This window comes from Macrotis lagotis, chromosome 3 (assembly GCF_037893015.1).
Source record: "Macrotis lagotis isolate mMagLag1 chromosome 3, bilby.v1.9.chrom.fasta, whole genome shotgun sequence".
Lineage (NCBI taxonomy): Eukaryota > Metazoa > Chordata > Mammalia > Peramelemorphia > Peramelidae > Macrotis > Macrotis lagotis.
The window spans coordinates 57,555,090-57,574,684 of NC_133660.1; the positions used below are offsets into that span (position 1 = coordinate 57,555,090).

The 19,595-nt window shown below is 38.5% G+C and overlaps 1 protein-coding gene across 1 annotated transcript in view; it reads left to right on the forward strand.

The window, feature by feature from the left end:
- Nucleotides 1-19,595, forward strand: part of LEF1 (lymphoid enhancer binding factor 1) — a 163,327-nt gene that overhangs the window by 107,696 nt on the left and 36,036 nt on the right. Inside the window, 3 exon segments of the mRNA XM_074228738.1 lie at nt 13,642-13,732; nt 15,487-15,570; nt 17,936-18,058. Of these exon segments, the coding sequence (XP_074084839.1) occupies nt 13,642-13,732; nt 15,487-15,570; nt 17,936-18,058 (298 nt within the window).

Below are 19,595 nucleotides of genomic sequence, written 5' to 3' on the forward strand. Positions count from 1 at the left end.
ATACAGTCTTGAACTGTTTTCTATGGCTAGTCTAAAGTTCCCAAACTTTTTGGTCTCAAAATGACTTTACATTCTTAAGAATTATTGAAGACCACTGCTCCAAACAGCTTTTAATTAATCAATGGGGCAGCTAGGTGGCTCATACTTCTTAGCATTGTGCCTCTGGGCAAGTCACTTAACCCCAATTGCCTTGCTCAAAACAAATAATCAATAAGCATTTATTTAATACCTACTAAGTGTGCTAAGCACTGAACCTTTAAAAAAAAGTCAAAAGAGCTCCCTGCCCTCAGAGAGCTCAGTCTAAATAAACCAATACATGTTTTCCATATTCAAAACTAAAACATTTTATTATTATTATAAAAATAATTTTGGCCTGTAGATCCCGTGCAAAGGTCTTAGGACTCTCCAGTGTCTTCTGGATCACTCTTAGAGAAATTCTGATTAGGACAACGATTCCCGACCTCTTAAGTGTGAGGATACAAAAATATGTGTGTGTATCTCTCTCTCTCTCTCTCTCTCTCTCTCTCTCACACACACACACACACACACACACACACACACACATACATACACATATGATAGTATATTTTATATATATAGTGTCTATGTATATATATTTTATATATATATGTGTATGAGTATGTGTAAGTTTTTTAAAATAACATTCCCTTTCCTCCTTTCTGTGATAGCAGTTGAAATGAAAAATCAAAGTGAATAATGCTTATTGTATTTATGAATTCAAGGACCTCTTGCAGTCATTCTACTGCCCATAGGTGAGAAAAATGATCTGGAGAATGGAACCCAGAAGAAAACCTAAATTTAGTCTGGATTAGATAACGGCATACTGTATCATTGCCAAAAAAGTTATTTAATCCCCTTTAAAAAAATGAATTTAAGGATAGATGGATCTCAGGTGAGTAAATACTGGAACTCTGGGATCTAAGGCAATTATTCTCAACCTTTTGAATACAAGGGTGTTGTTTTCAATATTAAAAAGAATTCTGTTAATTTAGATACAAAATTTCCAAAGATTTCCTATACTGAAGTTTATCTTTGAATTATTTTTGAAGAAAGCATTAGCTATGCAAATAAACTCATCAATCAAGTATTTAAGAATGTAAGTTTGCAAGAAGGGTTTGTTTCATTCTTTGTATTTGGATCCCTAACAGCACAGTATCTGATCCTTAATAAATTCATGTTGATTAAGTTCCTGCCCTAGAAGTTTATATTCTCCCAGGAAAACTAATTGTTCATAATTAGATATGCACTGACACATGCAAGATACTAGGTAACCTTGGAGGTGAAGGCATTAGCTTTTAGGAGAAAATAAAAAAGAAGTCTTACAGAAGGTAATGATGCTTAATCAGAGCTTTGAAGGAAGCCAGAAATTTCAAGAGGTGAAAGTGAACAGGAAGGTCATTCCAGATGCTATGGACAGGTATGGAGACAGGAGATGGTATGTCTATTATAAAGAGCATCCAGAAAAACCTTTGAGGCTGGACCTGAGAGTGAATGATACATTAGAAGGCTAAAATGAGATGAAACCAAGTTGTAGTGAGCTTTAACCAAATTAAACAAGTAAAATAAATTGAAAGCATGAATAACATTTTGGGGAACTAGAGAATAGTAAGCACATTTGTTTTAAAGATTTTTAGCATGTAATTGTTTTGAAACATAAATGGTCCCGACCTCCTAAAATGCATCTTAAAAAGTAAATACACATCGATCTTTTTAAAACTGTTTATTAGAAACTTTACATTGAACATCAGTGCAACTAATAAACTTGATTAACAGCTATTAAAATGTTGATTAGTTCATTTCAAGTTACGAAATCTCAGGAGATATAGGTGGTAGGTTGTAGAGCCAGAGAGCTGTTCTTTGAGAAATGAAGCTAAGGTTCAAGTCCCACCCTGAGAAACACTGCTGACTGTGTGACCTTGGGCAGGTCACTTCACCTCTCACTCTCAGTGCTGTTTCAGAACAGTTGCCAGTCTGCACTTTCTTCTATGCTGATAAAACTGGCAGGCACTTAGCATCCACTGAATATTTCCACCGAGATGTCTGACCAGTACATCTTAAGGACAGCATCTTCATCATTGCTCTTTTAGTTGATGGTGCCACCATTTCCCCAGCTTCTCAGAAGCGAAGTACTCTTTCAGTCTCCCCTCTCCACCTCCATAACACATTTCTCCCCAGCCTGGTTGGGGTCTTTATCAGACTTCTCATTTGGCTTGTGGTCGCAGCCTCTGCTCTCCTAATCAGTGAGCATCCTGCTCTGGGCTGGCCGCCAGGCTTAGCCCTGACCCTCCCCTCTCTACACACAGCCGCCCAGCTCTGAGTATGCCCTGCTAAAAAGCCCTTGGGGGGTTCCTGCTGCCTATGGAATAAAACACAAGTTCTTATGCCAACCAACATTTCCAGGTTTGAGACCCTAGCTCTCATTTGCAGAATGAGATTCACCATACTAATAGAGTTACTTAGTTCACAAGGTTGTTGTGAGGATAATATACATAAAGTACTTTGTAGATCTTAAAAGTTATAAACAGATTGAGCTAGTATTAGCTTAAAATTCTGGAGTTTTCACCAGATTAGACAGTTTTCCCCCTTTAGTTCCATATGGAATTAGTGAATTGATTTTGAGTCTCTATAAAATATACTTTGTAAATAAAAAGTTACATAAATGTTTGGATTATTAACTGTAATGACCATTGTAAAGGAACATCTTTCTTCCTATACAGTGCATTATTTTTTTAACCATACCTGTGATTTTATTGCCATGAAAATCTCTCTCTCCCAAATCTTCTTTTACAATTTAGGTTTAAGAGTCTTAGGTTTCAGTAGGCAAGATTTTAACCTAGGTCTTATGACTCAGAGGTTAGTTCTCTAACTATGGTGACTCTGATTGCATTATGAGTAAAATTATTTTCTTATGTTAAGAATTTAACCTGAACTTCTCAGTCTGAGATTTTGATAGAATTTTGTGTGACTTCCTCTATATAATAAATGGTAAAACCAAATTGTACATGGACAGCCTCAGATTCTCACCATTGAACAGCATATTAGTCCTAAGCTGATAAAGCCATATGATGAGGCTGGCTCCCATGGTAGTGAGACTGTCAGTCAAAAGTCTTTATGCAATGTTTGCTAAGCCCCAGGTCACTTGGCAGAAATATTCCAGACTTTTAAGGATTTCACATTCTAATAGAGGAGATAATAGGGAAGCCAGGAAAAGACTTCCCAGGGAGTTTTGGGGCTTGAGCCTGAGTCTTTAAGGAAGCCAGGGAAGAGGCAGAAAAGAACACATTCCCAGTCCTGGACATGACCCATGCAAAGGTGTGCAAATGCTAAAGTAGGAAGGCCCAAGCTGGGAACACTAAAGAGGACTTTCTATTTGATCTTGGAGGTAGGGGGCAGTAAACTGTCAGTTTAGTGGAAAATAATATGTGGAGTAGAGTAAGACAAATTAGGAAGCTAATACAATCATCCAAGTAAGAGTTCAAGAATTTTTGCTGCACTAGAGTAGTGACCATGTAAGTGGAGAGAAGGAAGCATGTGGATGATAGATTTTGGAGAAGTAGAAATGGCAGTGAAGTTGAGGATGACGCAAAAGTTGAGAATCTGTATGACTGGAAGATTGGAATTTTCAACAGTTAAAGGGAAGTTGGGAAGATGATAGGGTTTTGAGGAAAAGTTGACAGGTTGTTTTGGACATTTTGAGTTTAAAAGGTCTATGAGATATCCAATTCAAAATGACAGGTCAGAAGACAGTTTTGATGCAAGACTAGACTCAAGAGAAATGTTATGAATGGATATGTAAAACTGAAATAATTTGCATAGAAGTGATCACAGAACACACTGTTATCACCAAGTGAGATATTATAGAAAGGGCAGCTAGGTGGTTTAGTGGATAGAGTGCCAGCTCTGGAGTCAGGGGTACCTGGGTTCAAATCTGGCCTCAGACACTTAATAATTACCTAGCTGTAATAATTACCTAGCTGTGTGGCCTTGGGCAAGCCACTTAACCCCATTTGCCTTGCAAAAACCTAATAAATAAATAAACAAACAAACAAACAAATAAATAGGAGGGAAAAGGGGCTCAGTTGGAGGATGTCCATAATTAATGCACCTGACACAGATGGGAATCCAGGAAAAAAAATTGAGGAGTGGGTGGAAAGAGAAGCAGGGGAGAAAAGCAAATATCCTGGAGGAAAAGGTGATCCAAGTAAGTTTAAGGAGTAGCTAATATGGGGCAGATAGGTGGAGCAGTGGATAGAGCATGGGCCCTGGAGTCAGGAGTACCTAAGTTCAAATCCAGCTTCAGACACTTAATAATTACCTAGCTGTGCGGCTTGGACAAACCACTTAACCCCAGTTTGCCTTGCAAAAACTAAAAAAATAAAAATAAAAAAAAAGAAGTGGCTAATATCCTTGAGAAAAGATCTGAGAAAAAATTTCAAATCAAGTTGGTAAGCATTTATTAAACATCTACCATATTCTAGGCATGGGGGCAGGGGGATGGGGGTGTTACACAGAAAGTGTATTCTCTATTCTCTACCCTAAAAGATCTCACAGTCTAATAATAATGATGTTTGTCCTTCATTCTAGAAGATCATGACTTCAGGGAGGTGGTGCCATGACAAACACATGACTGGATTTGAGTGGGGCAGGGGTGCTAGGTCACCAGCCTTACTTTCTCCTCCAGAACCATCTGAGTCCAGTGGCCAGATAAAAATCAGAATGACCATCTGAGTCCAGTGGCCAGATAAAAATCAGAACGACTGGTGATGGTCCTCCATGCAAGGCAGTCAGGGTTAAGTGACTTGCCCAAGGTCACACAGCTAGTTAATGTCAGTTGTCTGAGACCAGATCCAAACTCCGGTTCTCCTAACTCCAAGGCTCAGTGCTCTATTCACTGCACCAGACAGTCCAGTGAAGAAGACAGTAAACATCTGTGTGCAAACAAATGACTAGGATTATATAAATTAGAAATCATTTCAGAGGGAAGGACTAGGAATTTAAGCATAGAAAGGCTCATGGCTAAGGTAGCATTTTGGGTGAGATTTCAGGGAAGCCAGAAGGCAGAGATAAGAAGGGCAGGTAACCTAAACATGTGGAAGAGCCAGGAAAATGCAGAGTTAAGACCATGTCTTGTACGATAGATAGCATGGAAGCCCTTTGGATCATTGAATCCGTGGAGTAAAATATTAGAAGACAGGAAAGTAAGAAATTTGGAAATCAAGAGATAATTGATCTCTTGGAAACTGTACTTTGGAAAGTACAGTTTGATTTGAGCAAGAATACAGAGTTTAGAAGTGGATATGGAGAAGTGGTGATATCCAATGCAGATGGCTTTTTTAGGAGTTAGCTGGTGGGATAGTCTATCAAGTAGCTACATTTGTGTGCAAGGTTCAGTGAGATGACGAAAATGAAAATGACTGTAAAATATCTATGAGTAAGGATTCCACTGTCACACAGATGAGTGTAATACATGATAAATGATGTGATGGGAACATCTGAGGAGGGAGAGAGCATGTCCTGGGAGAGAGTTAAGAAGGACTTTATGAAAGAGGTAAAACTTGAGCTGGGCCTTGAAAGAAGAGAAGATCTCATATACAAGAAGCTCAGAAGAAATGACCTTCCAGATGGGGAAGTTCAGAATGAGTAGGGAATTCCAATTTGGCTGGATTAGAGAGTACATAAAGGAAAATTATGTGAAAAAAAAAACTGTAAAGATGAATTGGAGCCAGATTTGCAAGATTTTGAATGCTGGGTTAATAAAGAGGTTATTTTTTTTTTAGGTTTTTTTGCAAGGCAATGGGGTTAAAGTGGCTTGCCCAAGGCCACACAGCTAGGTAATTATTAAGTGTCTGAAGCTGGGTTTGAACTCAGGTACTCCTGACTCCAGGGCCGGTGCTCTATCCATTGCACCACCTAGCCGCCCCAAAGAGGTTATATTTTAACCTAGGCAACAGGAAAATATTAGATATTTTTGAGCTAGAGAGTGAAATGGTCATTAAATATACATTAGAAAATATCATTGATGTTTGTCCTTCATTCTCAAAGAGGACCAATCAGGAAGATAATATATTGACTTAAGTGAGGCAGGGCTTTACAGAATCACCAATCTTGTTCTCTCCTCAAGAGTTATCTAGGTTCAGTAGCAAGATAAAGATCAGAACAGCTAGAAATAGCTTCAAATGCAGTGGGAAAACTTTTTAGGGCTAAGGTCTTTCCCAGGTCCCATTTTGTCTGAGGCAACAATATAGAACAATAGTTTTCTGGGATGGAAGGATTATGTGAGCATCTCTTGAGGATTGGGGGAAATGGGCATGTTTGTAAGATGTAGGAAATAAGGCATTAGAGAGGGAGAGATTGAAGTGAGAGTGGACATGACCAATAAAATGGGATCACTTGTATAGGTAAGAGATCACCTCTTAATGTGAGACAGGGCACAGGAGATAGTGGCAGAAGGCACCTGAATGATGAGATGAAGAAGAAAGAAGGGACTCTTGTTTCTGTAAAATGTCAAGGTTCTCAGCTGAGAAGCCTGAGGGGGGAGCCAAAAAATTTAGGAAGATGAAGAAGTTTGAAAGAGTTGCTAAGAGGATACTAATGAGTTGATGAGGAATGTTATTGTGATCACTATGCAAAAGAGGGATTGGAGAGAGAGAGAGGGAATGGAGACAGAAAGAATCATTAGGAAGCTATAAATCTAATGAAGTCTGAGTTAAAGTTGAGAACGGTATAAGCTAGAATGGGGAGGCAGCTGGTCCAAGAAATGTCAGGAGTTAGAAGGAGAGGAAACATGGAATTGGATGAAGCAGCCCAAGTCTCTCATTTTACAGATGAGGAAACAGAAGTCAAGATCAAAGTCTTCTCCAGAACCACACTGGAAGGAAATAGCTAAGTGAGAATGACAGCTGAAGTTTCGATTCTAGGCTGAAAGGAGAGCCCACGTTTCATTTAAGGGGGAAAGATGATGAGTTCCATTTTTTTTATCACCACCTGACCTCTAGCTCTTTTACTAAAGAGAATCAATAGCTTTCCCAGCTCCAGAATGTGGTCCAAAGTTTTGGGCTCTTCTTGCACTTCCTTGTTGGAGATCTTTTGTTAATCCTGCCAAAAGTAGTCTTGAATTGAGCACAGAGTCAGGTAGTTGATGATGATCTTGTCCTGTATCTTCCAGGTGACAATAGCTTGTTAGTACCATAGACAGGGCTATACCTCAAGTCTCCTCACTTCTGGCTCAGGGTATGTTTTCCTGCTCTCCTTTGCCTATGACATATGATTCTCATTGGAATACTCTTTCATTACCAGGTATTTCTCAGTTATTATTATTATTATTATTATTATTATTATTATTATTATTATTATTATTATTGTAGTAGTAGTAGGGGTATTTAAAGGGATGTATCTTTAACATTGGAAAATCTTTAGGAAAGTTTCAAAATGTCTCTATTCAATACAATCATTTGCATATTTTCCAGTTTAGGCATGAAATTCTAGAATACTCTGGAAGAATGATTCTTAACTTGATGTCTGTGAAACTGATTTTTAAATATTTTGGTAACTACAATTGTTTTGTTTCCTTTGTAATCCTATATATTATCTTATTCAATTATAAATATTATTTTGAAGAGTCTCCAGTCCTCTTCAGACTACCATGACCACCAGGAGATTGGGGGGGGGCATAGTTAAGAACTTCTACTCTAAAATAAAATTTTCAATAATTTTAGACTTCATAGACTTTAGATTTCCCATTTTTATTTTTTTTTAGATTTTTTTTTTGTAAGGCAAATGGGGTTAAGTGACTTGCCCAGGGCCACACAGCTAGGTAATTATTAAGTGTCTGAGACCAGATTTGAACCCAGGTACTCCTGATTCCAAGGCCAGTGCTTTATCCACTACGCCACCTAGCCACCCCATCCCATTTTGATTTAATCCAGTGAATCATTCCTTCTATTTCATATTCCAAGGAATGCAAATTTAGATATGATCTAAAGTGCCTGTGTTAATATCACAGATCATCCACCCTGTAAGAACCCAGAGCATAAATGCCCACTTCAGACTTGTTGCCAAGTCACCCAATCAGAGAGTTTAAGAGTTGGAAAGGACCTCAGTGACCGTACACCAAAGGATACATATAATGTGTCTAACAAGTGGACAGGCCCCTAAAATCCAAGTAACAATAGAAGAATCAATTATTGAAAATTTATTAAACACCTTCTCTACTTAAGAATCCTGGGAATAGCAGTGAGCCCTCATTCTCAGACCAGTGGTCCTGCTCCCTCTTGTCCTACATGGCCATCACTAAAGGCAGTGACCTCTGTGAAAGAGGTACCTACCATCAGTACCACCCAGAACCCCTAATCAACTGCCACCAATAGATGGGGAAGCCCCAAAAGTAGAAGTCCCCCCACTCCCTCAGTCAGCATCCAAAGTAGGACCCTTTATATATAGATGAGACCTGGCTACTACTTGTGTGGGTACCAAGTCCTTGGTTGCCTCAGAAGCCCCAGCTGCCAGAGACTTAGTGGGGTTAGGGGTGGAATTCTCACTGCCAAAGGCCCTGTTACCAACGAACGGTTCAATATTCAATAGAAATGACATTAAAGAAATTGTACAATCATGTACTTTGCCTCTATGTCCTAAAAAATATGAGATCTTTCCATCTTACTGGTTGTATCCCCCTCTTAAAATGTGAGCTTCTTGAGAACAGGGATATTTTAACTCTTTTTATTTGTATCTCTAGCATCTAGTATCATGCTTTATATTCACTTTTTCATTCATTTATTTGTATTCTGTACCCGGCTATGCTAGAACTCAGATTATTAACAAAGACAAAACTGAAGCAGTCCCTGACCTTGAGAGTGCCCCAGAGTGAAAAAGTAAATGCATACAAGAGGAATTTTGGTGATAAGGGTCAGGGGCACTAGCGACTGGAAAGGCTGAGAAAGGACTATGGGAAATAATCCTGGAGCTAAGCTTTGAAGAAGCAGAGGTGAGGAGGGCGGGCATTTCAGACGTGGAACCCAGAGGAAATGAAATGTCATCTATGAGCAACAGCGAGCCCGAGGTCAGAGACTGCGATCCATAGAGTGTGAAGGGCAATAATGGAAGGGAAGCTTTGTAAGAACCGCAGCGGAACATCCCAAGGACACTTTAAACATAAAAGCTGTCTGCTTCATGGACTTGAAATCTGACAGGTTAAATGTTGCCAGTGTACATTTGAGTAGCAGCAAATGAATCTAGATTGTCCACCAGAGTGAATTTTCTTTCTTATCTGCATTGAACAACTTTGCAGCAAATGGAGTTCAGAAAAAATACCATCTTCTATTTTTAGTTTGTGCTGATTTCTTTTAGCTTTAAGATCCTGCTTTTCACCTTGTCTTAGTGGTGCCCTTGGATTCTCAAAGGTAAGGTCAAGAAAGGATCAATGCCAATCCCTAGTATGGACCTAGCTAGTGTCTCGTATGGACCCCTGTCATCCAGGGACCAGTCCAGTAAAGTTCAAAGAGATTCATTTCTGGCGACTGATGTGTTTTTTTCCCTTGAAACTTGTTAAGATGCTCTATTAAAGGGTGAATGCTTTTAACCTATTCAACGGAGGAAGTAGCCACACTGACAAAACTATGAATCTCCACAAGTATTGAAATATTACAGTTTTTATTCTTTTGAGGCCTGATTTTGTAGAGTCAAACAATGGCCCCTGTTGAAAGGATCCTGGATGTTCAAAGGCAGGAGCTGCAACATCATACATGTCTATGCGTCAGAACCAAGAACCAAGCATCTCATCCTGAATAATATTTTCAGTTGTCAATCTACACTTCCCATTTCTTCTGGAAGCTGATTTGAACCCCACTCCCACATCCTCCCTGTCCCCTTTTGTCTCCTACAGCCATAGCTTTGAATAGCCTGTGTTTTCATAATGTTTTCAGCTCATGTAATTCCAGGTCAGTCTAGCCAAAGGAAGAGAATAGGCATTAATTAAGCTCATTCTGTGGACCCAGGTACTCTGCTAAGCTCTTTAAAATATTATCTCAGTTGATCCTCATGACAACCCTAGTAGGTAGGAGCTATTCTCCTCATTTTACAGTTGAGGAAATAGAGGCAGTTGGAGATTGTGTGACTTGTCCAGGGTCACAAAGTTAGGAAGTAAATGAATCTGGCATCTTATCCATCTCATCATCCAGCTGTCTTTGCCAACACTTCAAATGCAACGAACCAAATGCAGATATAATTGGGAAATATTGAACAAAATAAATAGACCATTGTGCAGCCTGCAAAGATTCTTAGATATTGTTTAGTGGGACTTCCATTTCCACTTGAGTTTGACACCAATGTTCTAGATCAATGGAAGCCATAAGGATGAAATCATAGATCCATCAATGTACCCTCAGAATCAAAAGAGGCTTTTGTGGTCCTCAATTCCAATGCAGACCTATTCAGGAACCTTCCTCTACAACAGGGGATTCTTATATAGATTATTAAAAGTTGGTGAACTTAGATGAGGAATAAAGTACATCTCTATTTCAACATAACTGGTTTCCTTTATAATCCTATTTTATTTTATGCTTTAAGCCATTACTCAGAAGAAATTGAAAAATGGGTCTGTGATTTAAACAAAAGAAAATAAGAATTTCTGGTCTGTAGCATCCTGGAGAACTGATCCCCTCCAGTGAAGGGGAGCCCAGTACCTCCAGAGGCAACTCATTACATCTTGGGGCAGCTCTTATCATTTTATATACTTTCCTTGCCATCAAAATAAAATTTGACTCTTCAGATTCATTCATTGTTCTTATCTCCTCTAGGGCCTTAACTTAAGGCTTTCAAATATTTGCAAACACATTTGCTAACAATTTTCAAGTTTCCCCTTAAGTCTACTCTTTGTCATGCTACATACACACATGTACAAATCTTTCAACTTGTCTTCTGCCTGGCATGGACAACCCTCCTTGGGATCAAATCTGGTAAACCAATGTCCTTCTCAAAAATGTGTTACCAGGATTGAACACAGTACTCCAGATAGCACTGATAGGTGGATGGAGAGACCATGGGTCTTGGGAGTCAGGAAGAATTTAAATCTCACCTTGAACATTTAATATCTGTGTGACCTGGCTGGACAAGTCACACAATCTGATTGCTTCCATTTCCTCAACTGTAGAATGCTATGTAAGAATAGCACCTACCACAGAGTTTTTTGAGGTACAAATGAGTTAACATATTCAAAATGTTTTTTTAACCTTAAAAAGATCTATAGGGGCAGCTAGGTGGCACTGTGGGTAGAGCATAAGCCCTGGAGTCAGGAGGACCTGAGTTCAAATTCAGCCTCAGACATTTAATAATTGCCTGGCTGTGTGTGACCTTGGGCCAGTCACTTAACCCCATTGCCTTAAATTTAAGAAAAAAGCTTTATAAAATGGTAGCTAATATTAAAAGCTAGTGAATATATGGTTAGAAAAGAACAAAATATAATAAGCTTATTACCTCCTTTGTTCTAAATGCAGTCTGATCCTATCTTAACAGAGTTTTAGATTATATTAGCCATTAGTCAATGTGCATATGTATCAGGCTATAGATAGATACAAAGGCAAAAGTGACACCAGTGTCTTCTCTTAAGGAGGTTACATTTGGGGGGGGGCTGTATATGCAGAGAAGCAGAAAGGAGGGGAGACACATTACAGGTGTGGGGGGACAAGTGAATTCAGAGACCATCTTGAAGATAGGAGACCTTTGTATGAAAAATGACAGACAATTAACTCACAGCAAGCTTGTGGTCTTCTAAACCATGCAGATAGATCTTTTTCACAGGAACTGCTCTCTAGCCATTCCACCCTGTCCCTAAGCAAGAAAAGGAATCTATCCTATGTGATAGTTGATCTTTTAAAAGAAAGGAAGAAGCGTTTCTCTTTGTCCTCACATTTCCTAACTTTGGAGAAGGAAATGGCAACCTACTCCCATATCTTTGCCAATAAAGTCCCAAATGGGGTCACCAAGAATTAGACATGATTGAAAACGGCTAGAAAAAGAACAGCAATTTGCTTCCCTGAGTATTAAGTAAGATTTTTCTATTCTCTTTAGTTACTAATGCCCAGCATGTGTTGTTGTTCAGTTGTGTCCAACTCTTTGACACTTTTGGAGTTTTCTTTACCTTCTCCAGCTCATTTTACAGATGAAGAATCAGAAAAACCTGCTTTAAACCTGACTAGCCATGTAATTCTAGGCAAGTCACTCTCAGCCTTAATTTCCTCATCTCTAAAGTGATGCTAATAATGACACCTATTTCATGGGGGTGTTGTGAGTAATAAATGAGATTATATATGCAAAGCCCTTTTCAAACTTTAAAAAGGTGAATAAGTGCTGACTATTAACAATTATATTAATTATTTTATATTACCTGTCAAATCTGAATAAGCAACATTGATATTTCCTTCTTGGAAAATTCCATTTTCAATTTCACAATTTTTACTATCTCCTAAAATCCAGATAGAACTCTGGGATTTTGCATGGAAAGGAAATGTCATATAAATTTTTGATATACCCACTCTACCTTGTACCACACACATCCCAATCATCTGTTCTCTTGCCACCATTTCAACCTCCCATGTGTATGTCTCTTTAGTTTTCACACCTCCAAAATGTGAGCATAAATATTGAAATAGTCCTTTAAAGGAGTTGATTTAATGTGTTAGGAAGCCTTAATAGCTTTTCCAGCCTTGGCTCTCCTTCCCCAAACATATTAAATAACAGCTTTTTATAGGCTTGCTCATGGGGTTCTCTCCCTTATTCCTTTTTCTCTGATAGTCAGTCTTAGGTAAAACCATGAGCAAAGGACAGTCATCTGGGACTTGGATTAGGTCTAATCTGAAGGTGCTTCTTACAGTTAAGGGGCACTCTGTGGCTTAGAAAATGAACATTTCTAGTGGGACGTTGTCTTTTCTCTGAAATACAGCTGATGTGGACCGGGGTGACCTTGAAGCCCAAAGGTCTCAACTTGCAGAGCTTAGCTGAAAATGAAGTGGCAGTCAGAAACCCAGTGAATCATATCAAGTGTGGTCATGATGATGCTGGAGACAATTCCTAATTAATCACTCAGTTCTCATCCATGAGAGAGCCAGTTAAAATTGTTCAAAGCAGGTTCCTACCTAATACTCAAGGAACTCTGTAGAAGGCTGTTCACTTTCCTGGGTCGCCATTCCCCCCTCTTTTTCAGGCTGCACTTCAGAAGAGTTGGGAATAAAGTGGAATAAACAATATATTTCTAAAATTAGATTTGATGAGTTTGAGTTAATGTTGCATTTCACTGATTCCTCAAAAAAGGAAATGTTATGCTTGAATTACTAAAATATGAATATGTGTGTGTGTTCAGTGAGATGTTTTTTATTCCTTAGAATTCAAATCCTTTTGAAGTGAGAATAGTAACATTCATAATAATAGTAACAGTAATAGTGGTAGTTAATGTTCCTACAGTCATTTATATAGTGCTTTCCTCACAACTTCTTCCAAATTAACACAATGAAAACAACTTGATTCCATCTCTTGATTAAAGTATAAGGCATTTTATTCCTTTTTTTCATTCATCTCTTTGCCCGGTGGCCTGGTGAATCTAAAAGTTGACATCTCCTCTGTTCTTCTTAACAGGCATGTCCAGACATCCTCCAGCTCCTGACATCCCCACCTTTTATCCCCTGTCTCCAAGTGGTGTAGGACAGATTACCCCACCTCTCGGCTGGTAAGAACCCTTTGACAACTTGGAAGGAGAATATCTGTACTTTCATACTTTCCTTTTTTCATTTAGTCATGTTAACTTTATGAACAGTACCATGGAGTAAAGAAAATTTCACTTCGTGAGGAAGATGGTCAATTCATTTCATTTCAATTTAAAAGATTAAAAAAATGTAGACTCTGAAACTGGTTGAATCTGTTTTCTAATATGTGTAGAAAATGAACATATAGCATTTTTGCTTTGAAGCTCATAGTTGGATGGATCCAGTGTGTTGCTTTGGGCATTTGGTATGACTGCAAATGGACAGCTCTTAGGGGAAAACATTTTTAAAAGTTTTTAGGAACAAACTTGTCATTTCTAGCAGCAAAAATGAACACATAATTTTTTTTTTGTTAATCATGTCAAACTGGGAAGAAAGAACTATTAGCTCTCAGTAGAACAGACCTTATATAGAAATCCAAAATTTGAAAAAAAAAACTTGAATTTTGAGAAAGATGGTGTGTACCTTGAACTTCAACATCAATCAAAAGCAGTTATATAGGACTTTCTTCCCTCAAAAATTTAATATTGAAACCTTTTTTAACATTTTTTGCATGTTTTTATTTCATTTTTAAAGGCAGTTTTAAAAAAAATTATTGTTGTTTAACCAGAATTATAAAGGCAAAGGAAATTGTAATTTTAAAAAAAAAAAGATATACACAGTATATTGCCTTTTTGCTCTCTTTGGTACCCTCTTTTTTTTTTTATTCTCCTCCTCTTGGAGTACACTGTTTTTTCTTTTGGGATCTGTGATGAAACTTCAGTCTATGTTTCTTTCCCTTCTACTCCCCACCCCCCTAAGCTAAGAATTCTTCTCTTCTCTTCCCTTCTCTTCCCTTCTCTTCTCTTCTCTTCTCTTCTCTTCTCTTCTCTTCTCTTCTCTTCTCTTCTCTTCTCTTCTCTTCTCTTCTCTCTCTCTCTTTAACTATGGCTTGTCATCTTCGTTGCTATTAAGGCCAGCAGCTTTGGAAATGGCAGTTGTGGTCTTTTTTTTTTTAAATTAAAGCATTAAATCTCTTGGTCAATAACTCTGTTTGAATTTAATTGATTGTGCTTACACTTTCAAACCTGAATCAATTATTCCTTCTGAACTTCACTACTTAGGGGGCATTAATCCTGTGCTGAGTCCCATCAGGAGTAGTTAAAAGGGGGGGGGGGGGTGTAAACTAAGTATGCAAGGCAGTGTAATGTTAGCTATGGGAAAGACAGAGGGAGGGAAGCAGAGATGGGATCCGAAGGGAGGATGGAAAAGAAAACAGAGAGCTTTTGTTTCTTGAAGAAATATGTGAATAAGAAAGAGGTGTGTGTGGGCATGTGTGAAAATGTTTGGTCACTGAGATTGATTTATCCAGTTTTTGTTTATTTTTTATTTCCATTTCCTAACAGTCTGCAGACTTTTCAGATGAAATTCACTGACTGGCTACTTTTTTTTTTAGCAGAGAAGACCTGACTCATAAGCCTTTCTGTTCAATCACTAATATGATTTTAAACTGGTGTGTGTGTGTGTGTGTGTGTGTGTGTGGGAGGAGGGATTTCTTAAAGGAAAATGGTTCTTTGTGGGGTGGGAACGAAATGGGGGAACCCTAACTGAAGAAATTGAGGTGGGGGGGACTATTGAAGCCCCAGATATTATTATTTTAATTCTGCCCTCCTCTCATTGTTATTGTTAGTTGGTAACTCTTGTTTTATTATTGATGGGCTCCTTTCTTCTGTGACCTCAGGCAAGGTCAGCCTGTATATCCCATCACGGGTGGATTCAGGCAGCCCTACCCATCCTCACTCTCAGTCGACACTTCCATGTCCAGGTAGGTGGAGGAGGCGGAACACTGGGGCAATTGAATACAAGCTGCTGCTTTTCTCTTGCATCTTGTATGCCTCTGCTTGCCTTGTAGACAGCTAGGAGCGGGACCTCGATTTCAACCACATGTCTGTCTGTAGATACAGGCTGCCTGGCTCCCACACTAGAAGAGCTAATTAGATGTCCCAGGTAGGAGCCGCTGCTGGAGACAAGAGATAGAAGCTGGAGAGGCCAGTGATCCCGGATCCCCCCCCAACTTGGAAATATCTACTCCCAAAGGGAAAGGGCCTCTCACACATGTACACGTGGGGGCCGAAACATTCTGATGCTGCAATTTGCAGCCAGTTTGCTTGATAAACTATCTTGGGGAGGTGGGGGAAGGGTGGTTTACCACTTAATTTGCTTCCTGGACACAAGTCTCAGTCCAAACACCCAGATTCTGCAGGGCTGGTCCTAGCCCCAGGCTAAAGCTTTTCTGTCCAGGCTGTTAGGACCAGGGGATGTCTGTCCTAGTGTGTGAAACAGGCCATGTGTTGACTTAGTAATGCAAGCCATGCTCTCGAGACCTTCCCTGCCATCCTAGAAACTGCTCTGTGTAATACTGCTTTTGCACCTGGGAAAAGATGGCTTCTGAATCCTCTGCTTGATGTATTCACACAAGATTGCAATGTATCAGCTGTGCATTTAGTGTGACTTTCTCAAAGGAAACACTATCATTAAATGGGACATCATACTGTTTTGATTAATAAATGGTAATCAACATTTTTTTAGTTTTTTTTTTTAATTTTTAATCTGGATTTCTTAAGTACATTATAATTTCTTTACCCTCTTCTAGATGAAATACAGACATTTCAATTAGGGAGCCCAAAACAAAATTAACTCTTTTCCCCCATAGGAAAAAAAAAATTACACCCACTTCAAGTCACACTGTTAGAATCATCTAGTGACAGGGTTTTTCCCCTAACAAATAACTAGTATCATATGTTGGGGGGGGGGTTGGTTTAATTCTAAATTTAGTAGATTCATTCTCTGATGAAAGTCCTGCAGTATTGATTTTATTTTTTTATTTGTTTCCCAGATAGTACATATTCAAGGAGAGTTCATTCTTTTCTGACCAGATGAAAAGAGCTTAATTTTTTTTTCTCCCTAAAGGCCAATTTGGGGATTGAAATAGTTGAAGAGAGCCACCAACCAGCCTTGGATGTGGGGGAAGGCCACGCAGGAAGAGGAAGGCTCTTCTCAAAACTTTAAAACACTTTGAAAAGCAAAAATTTCTTAAATAAAGCCAAACCTATCTAAAGAATGTGTTGAAAGAAGATGACCTCCAAGGTCTCTTCCACCACTAAGGCTATGATCCTCTGACTCTTATTTGTTTAATTTTTCTTGCTTGGCAGTTTCCCTCCTTTGTATTCATTGGTGGTGGATATTTTAAGACCATTATGACTCAATGAAAATCTTAGGAAATGTATTTGCTTTTAATACATGTACATGTACCTGGCTTTCTTTTAGTATATCAAGTACAACATGGTACTTGTTTAAAAAAAAATGTCATCTTGAACTTTTTAGTAGTTTTCCACAAGTCGGAATTTCTTCAACAATCTTCCTAGTATTGTATCAGGGATATTCTATGCAATAAGTACAGAAAAGTATCTGGGACTATTTCAATTCTGTTTTATTATTTGAAGGAAATCTTCCTTTTTTCTTTTTTCTTCCTGCTTCTCCCAATCTTTGGATAGGAAAGAGAAAAAGTTGGATGGATGTCTGGGGTGGATACTTTTCTGCAAGTGGAGAAGATAATCTTTTTGTTTCATGTCTTTGGTCTCTTGTTGAAATTATTTTTAAAAAATTCCATAATGGAATGTTATATTCCAAATAAATGTTCCTTTTGACATTATTAATGGAAAAATTTTTCAAGGAAAAAAGAAAGAAAGAAAAATGTATATTTCTCATAGATCTCTAAAGACCCTTTTAACAGTAAATCTGATTTTTTTTAATCCTTGACCTTATGACCTTAGGCAAGGGATCCAGTCTCTCTGGGTCAGTTTCCTCAAAAGAGAGAATTGGGCTTTACCAGCTTCAAATGTATGATACTCTGGTCCTTTGAGTCTTTTCTCAGTCCTTTAAACTGGTTGGGAAATTTTGTCAGCTGTCATATTTTGATCATGTGACTTAAGAAATACAGTTATTTTATGCAATAGTTAAGTTTTGTTGTATTCCATGAACCAGTGTTTATACTGTCAGTCCAATAGCAGGCCACTACCTGCTTGTCATTCTCATATTTCTTCGGAGTGTCCTATTTACTGGCCTCTCCCTGGTTTTTCTATGGTGGTTTATGAATAGGTATTTATTTTTATCTATTTTTTTTCTTTTAGGTTTTCACATCATATGATCCCTGGTCCTCCGGGTCCCCACACAACTGGAATCCCTCATCCAGCTATTGTAACACCTCAGGTCAAACAGGAACATCCTCATGCAGACAATGAGCTAATGCACGTGTAAGTTTACTTCTGGCTTCCTGGCATCCTCACCACCTCTCATCCTCTACTTCTCATATGAGGAAAACTTGCTTTGCATGCCTATTATCTCTGTAGGCACTGAGAAGCACTTTGATGCCCTATGTAGAGTGAACCCTAAAACTGTAAAAACCTTAAAAATACAGGGTTGAAACAAAATGACAGAAAATATAGGTTAGTCATTTTAAGTTTAGTTTTCTCTAAAGGCCTCTCACCTGTAGGTAGAAGCCACTTCCTAAACTGGGAAAGAGGGGAAATATTGATGCAAAAACAAAGAATAGGAAAAATTACTAATTTGCTTTGTGGTCTGACCATAAAAGTTTCATAATATTAACTTGTTCAAATGGCTCTTCAAAGACTATCATCTTTGTACAGTACTATCTAATCTCTTGTTTCTTCCTGGCAGAACAAATCTCCTAACCTCCTGATCATAGTCCTCCTGAGTTTGTCATGAACATAAGGGAAGATACCCTGGAGTCTTAATTTCTTTTTTACAGGAAAAGGTGATTGATGTGAAGGCTGAGCACTCTAAAGAAATCAGTCTTTTTCCAGGAATATAGTTTTGAGAAACTTTGACATTAGGGATCAATCTTCTCCTTTATGTTTCAGAAGACTAGTAGTAAAATATATATCCCCTTCTAAAGGGATCTCCAGATCTTGATTCATGAACAGTAGACTGGTTTGCCAGGAGGGCACTGGCTCCAATTCAGGTCATACAATAAAGATGCTATAAAGGGCTACTGAACATCCTAGAAAAAAGCCATATAAAATAAAATTGGTATACTGGCACCCTTTTTTACTCTTTTACATCCACATTCTGATTTGAAGCCTCAGAAATGCAGAGATTAGGGACAAAACCCATGCCTCAGGATATGTCCTATTAGTGCCAAACCCATCCCCCTAATTTCACAACAGGATTGAAGCTCAGGAAGGATACTACAGTTAGGAGAGAATGATGACAGGCTTTGGTTACATGTCTTATAATTGATCTGGGGAAAGAGCTGGGCATGGTTAGCCTGGAGAAGAGGTGACTCTGGGGGATCAATATAATTGTCTTATTTTTGAAAGACTGTTATGTGAAAGAGGGATTCACCTTCTTCCATTTAGTGCTAGGGGAGAGAACCAAGAGCCCATATACAGAATTGCAAAGATGTCAATGTAGGTTTGACTTTAGGAGCTATTTCCTAACAATTAGATCTACCCCAAATAGAATGATCTTAGAAAAAAGGATATTTCCCCTTCCTTTTAAGTCTTTAAACAGAAATTGGAGGAACCCTTACTTATCAGGGAATCATGGGGATTCCTTTCAGGAAGGAGTTAGACTAATTAGCTATTGAGTTGACTTCCAAGTCTCAATTTCTGTGATTCTGATTCTAGGATAGAAGTCTCTTGAGGACAGAAGAGCTTCATTTTAGTTTTTCTATCTCCAGTGCTTAACATAATTAATTTGATTGATAATAAAGAAATTTGCACCCACAGTACATACTCTGCTTTAAGTAGACTGAGGAGAGGGCGCCAA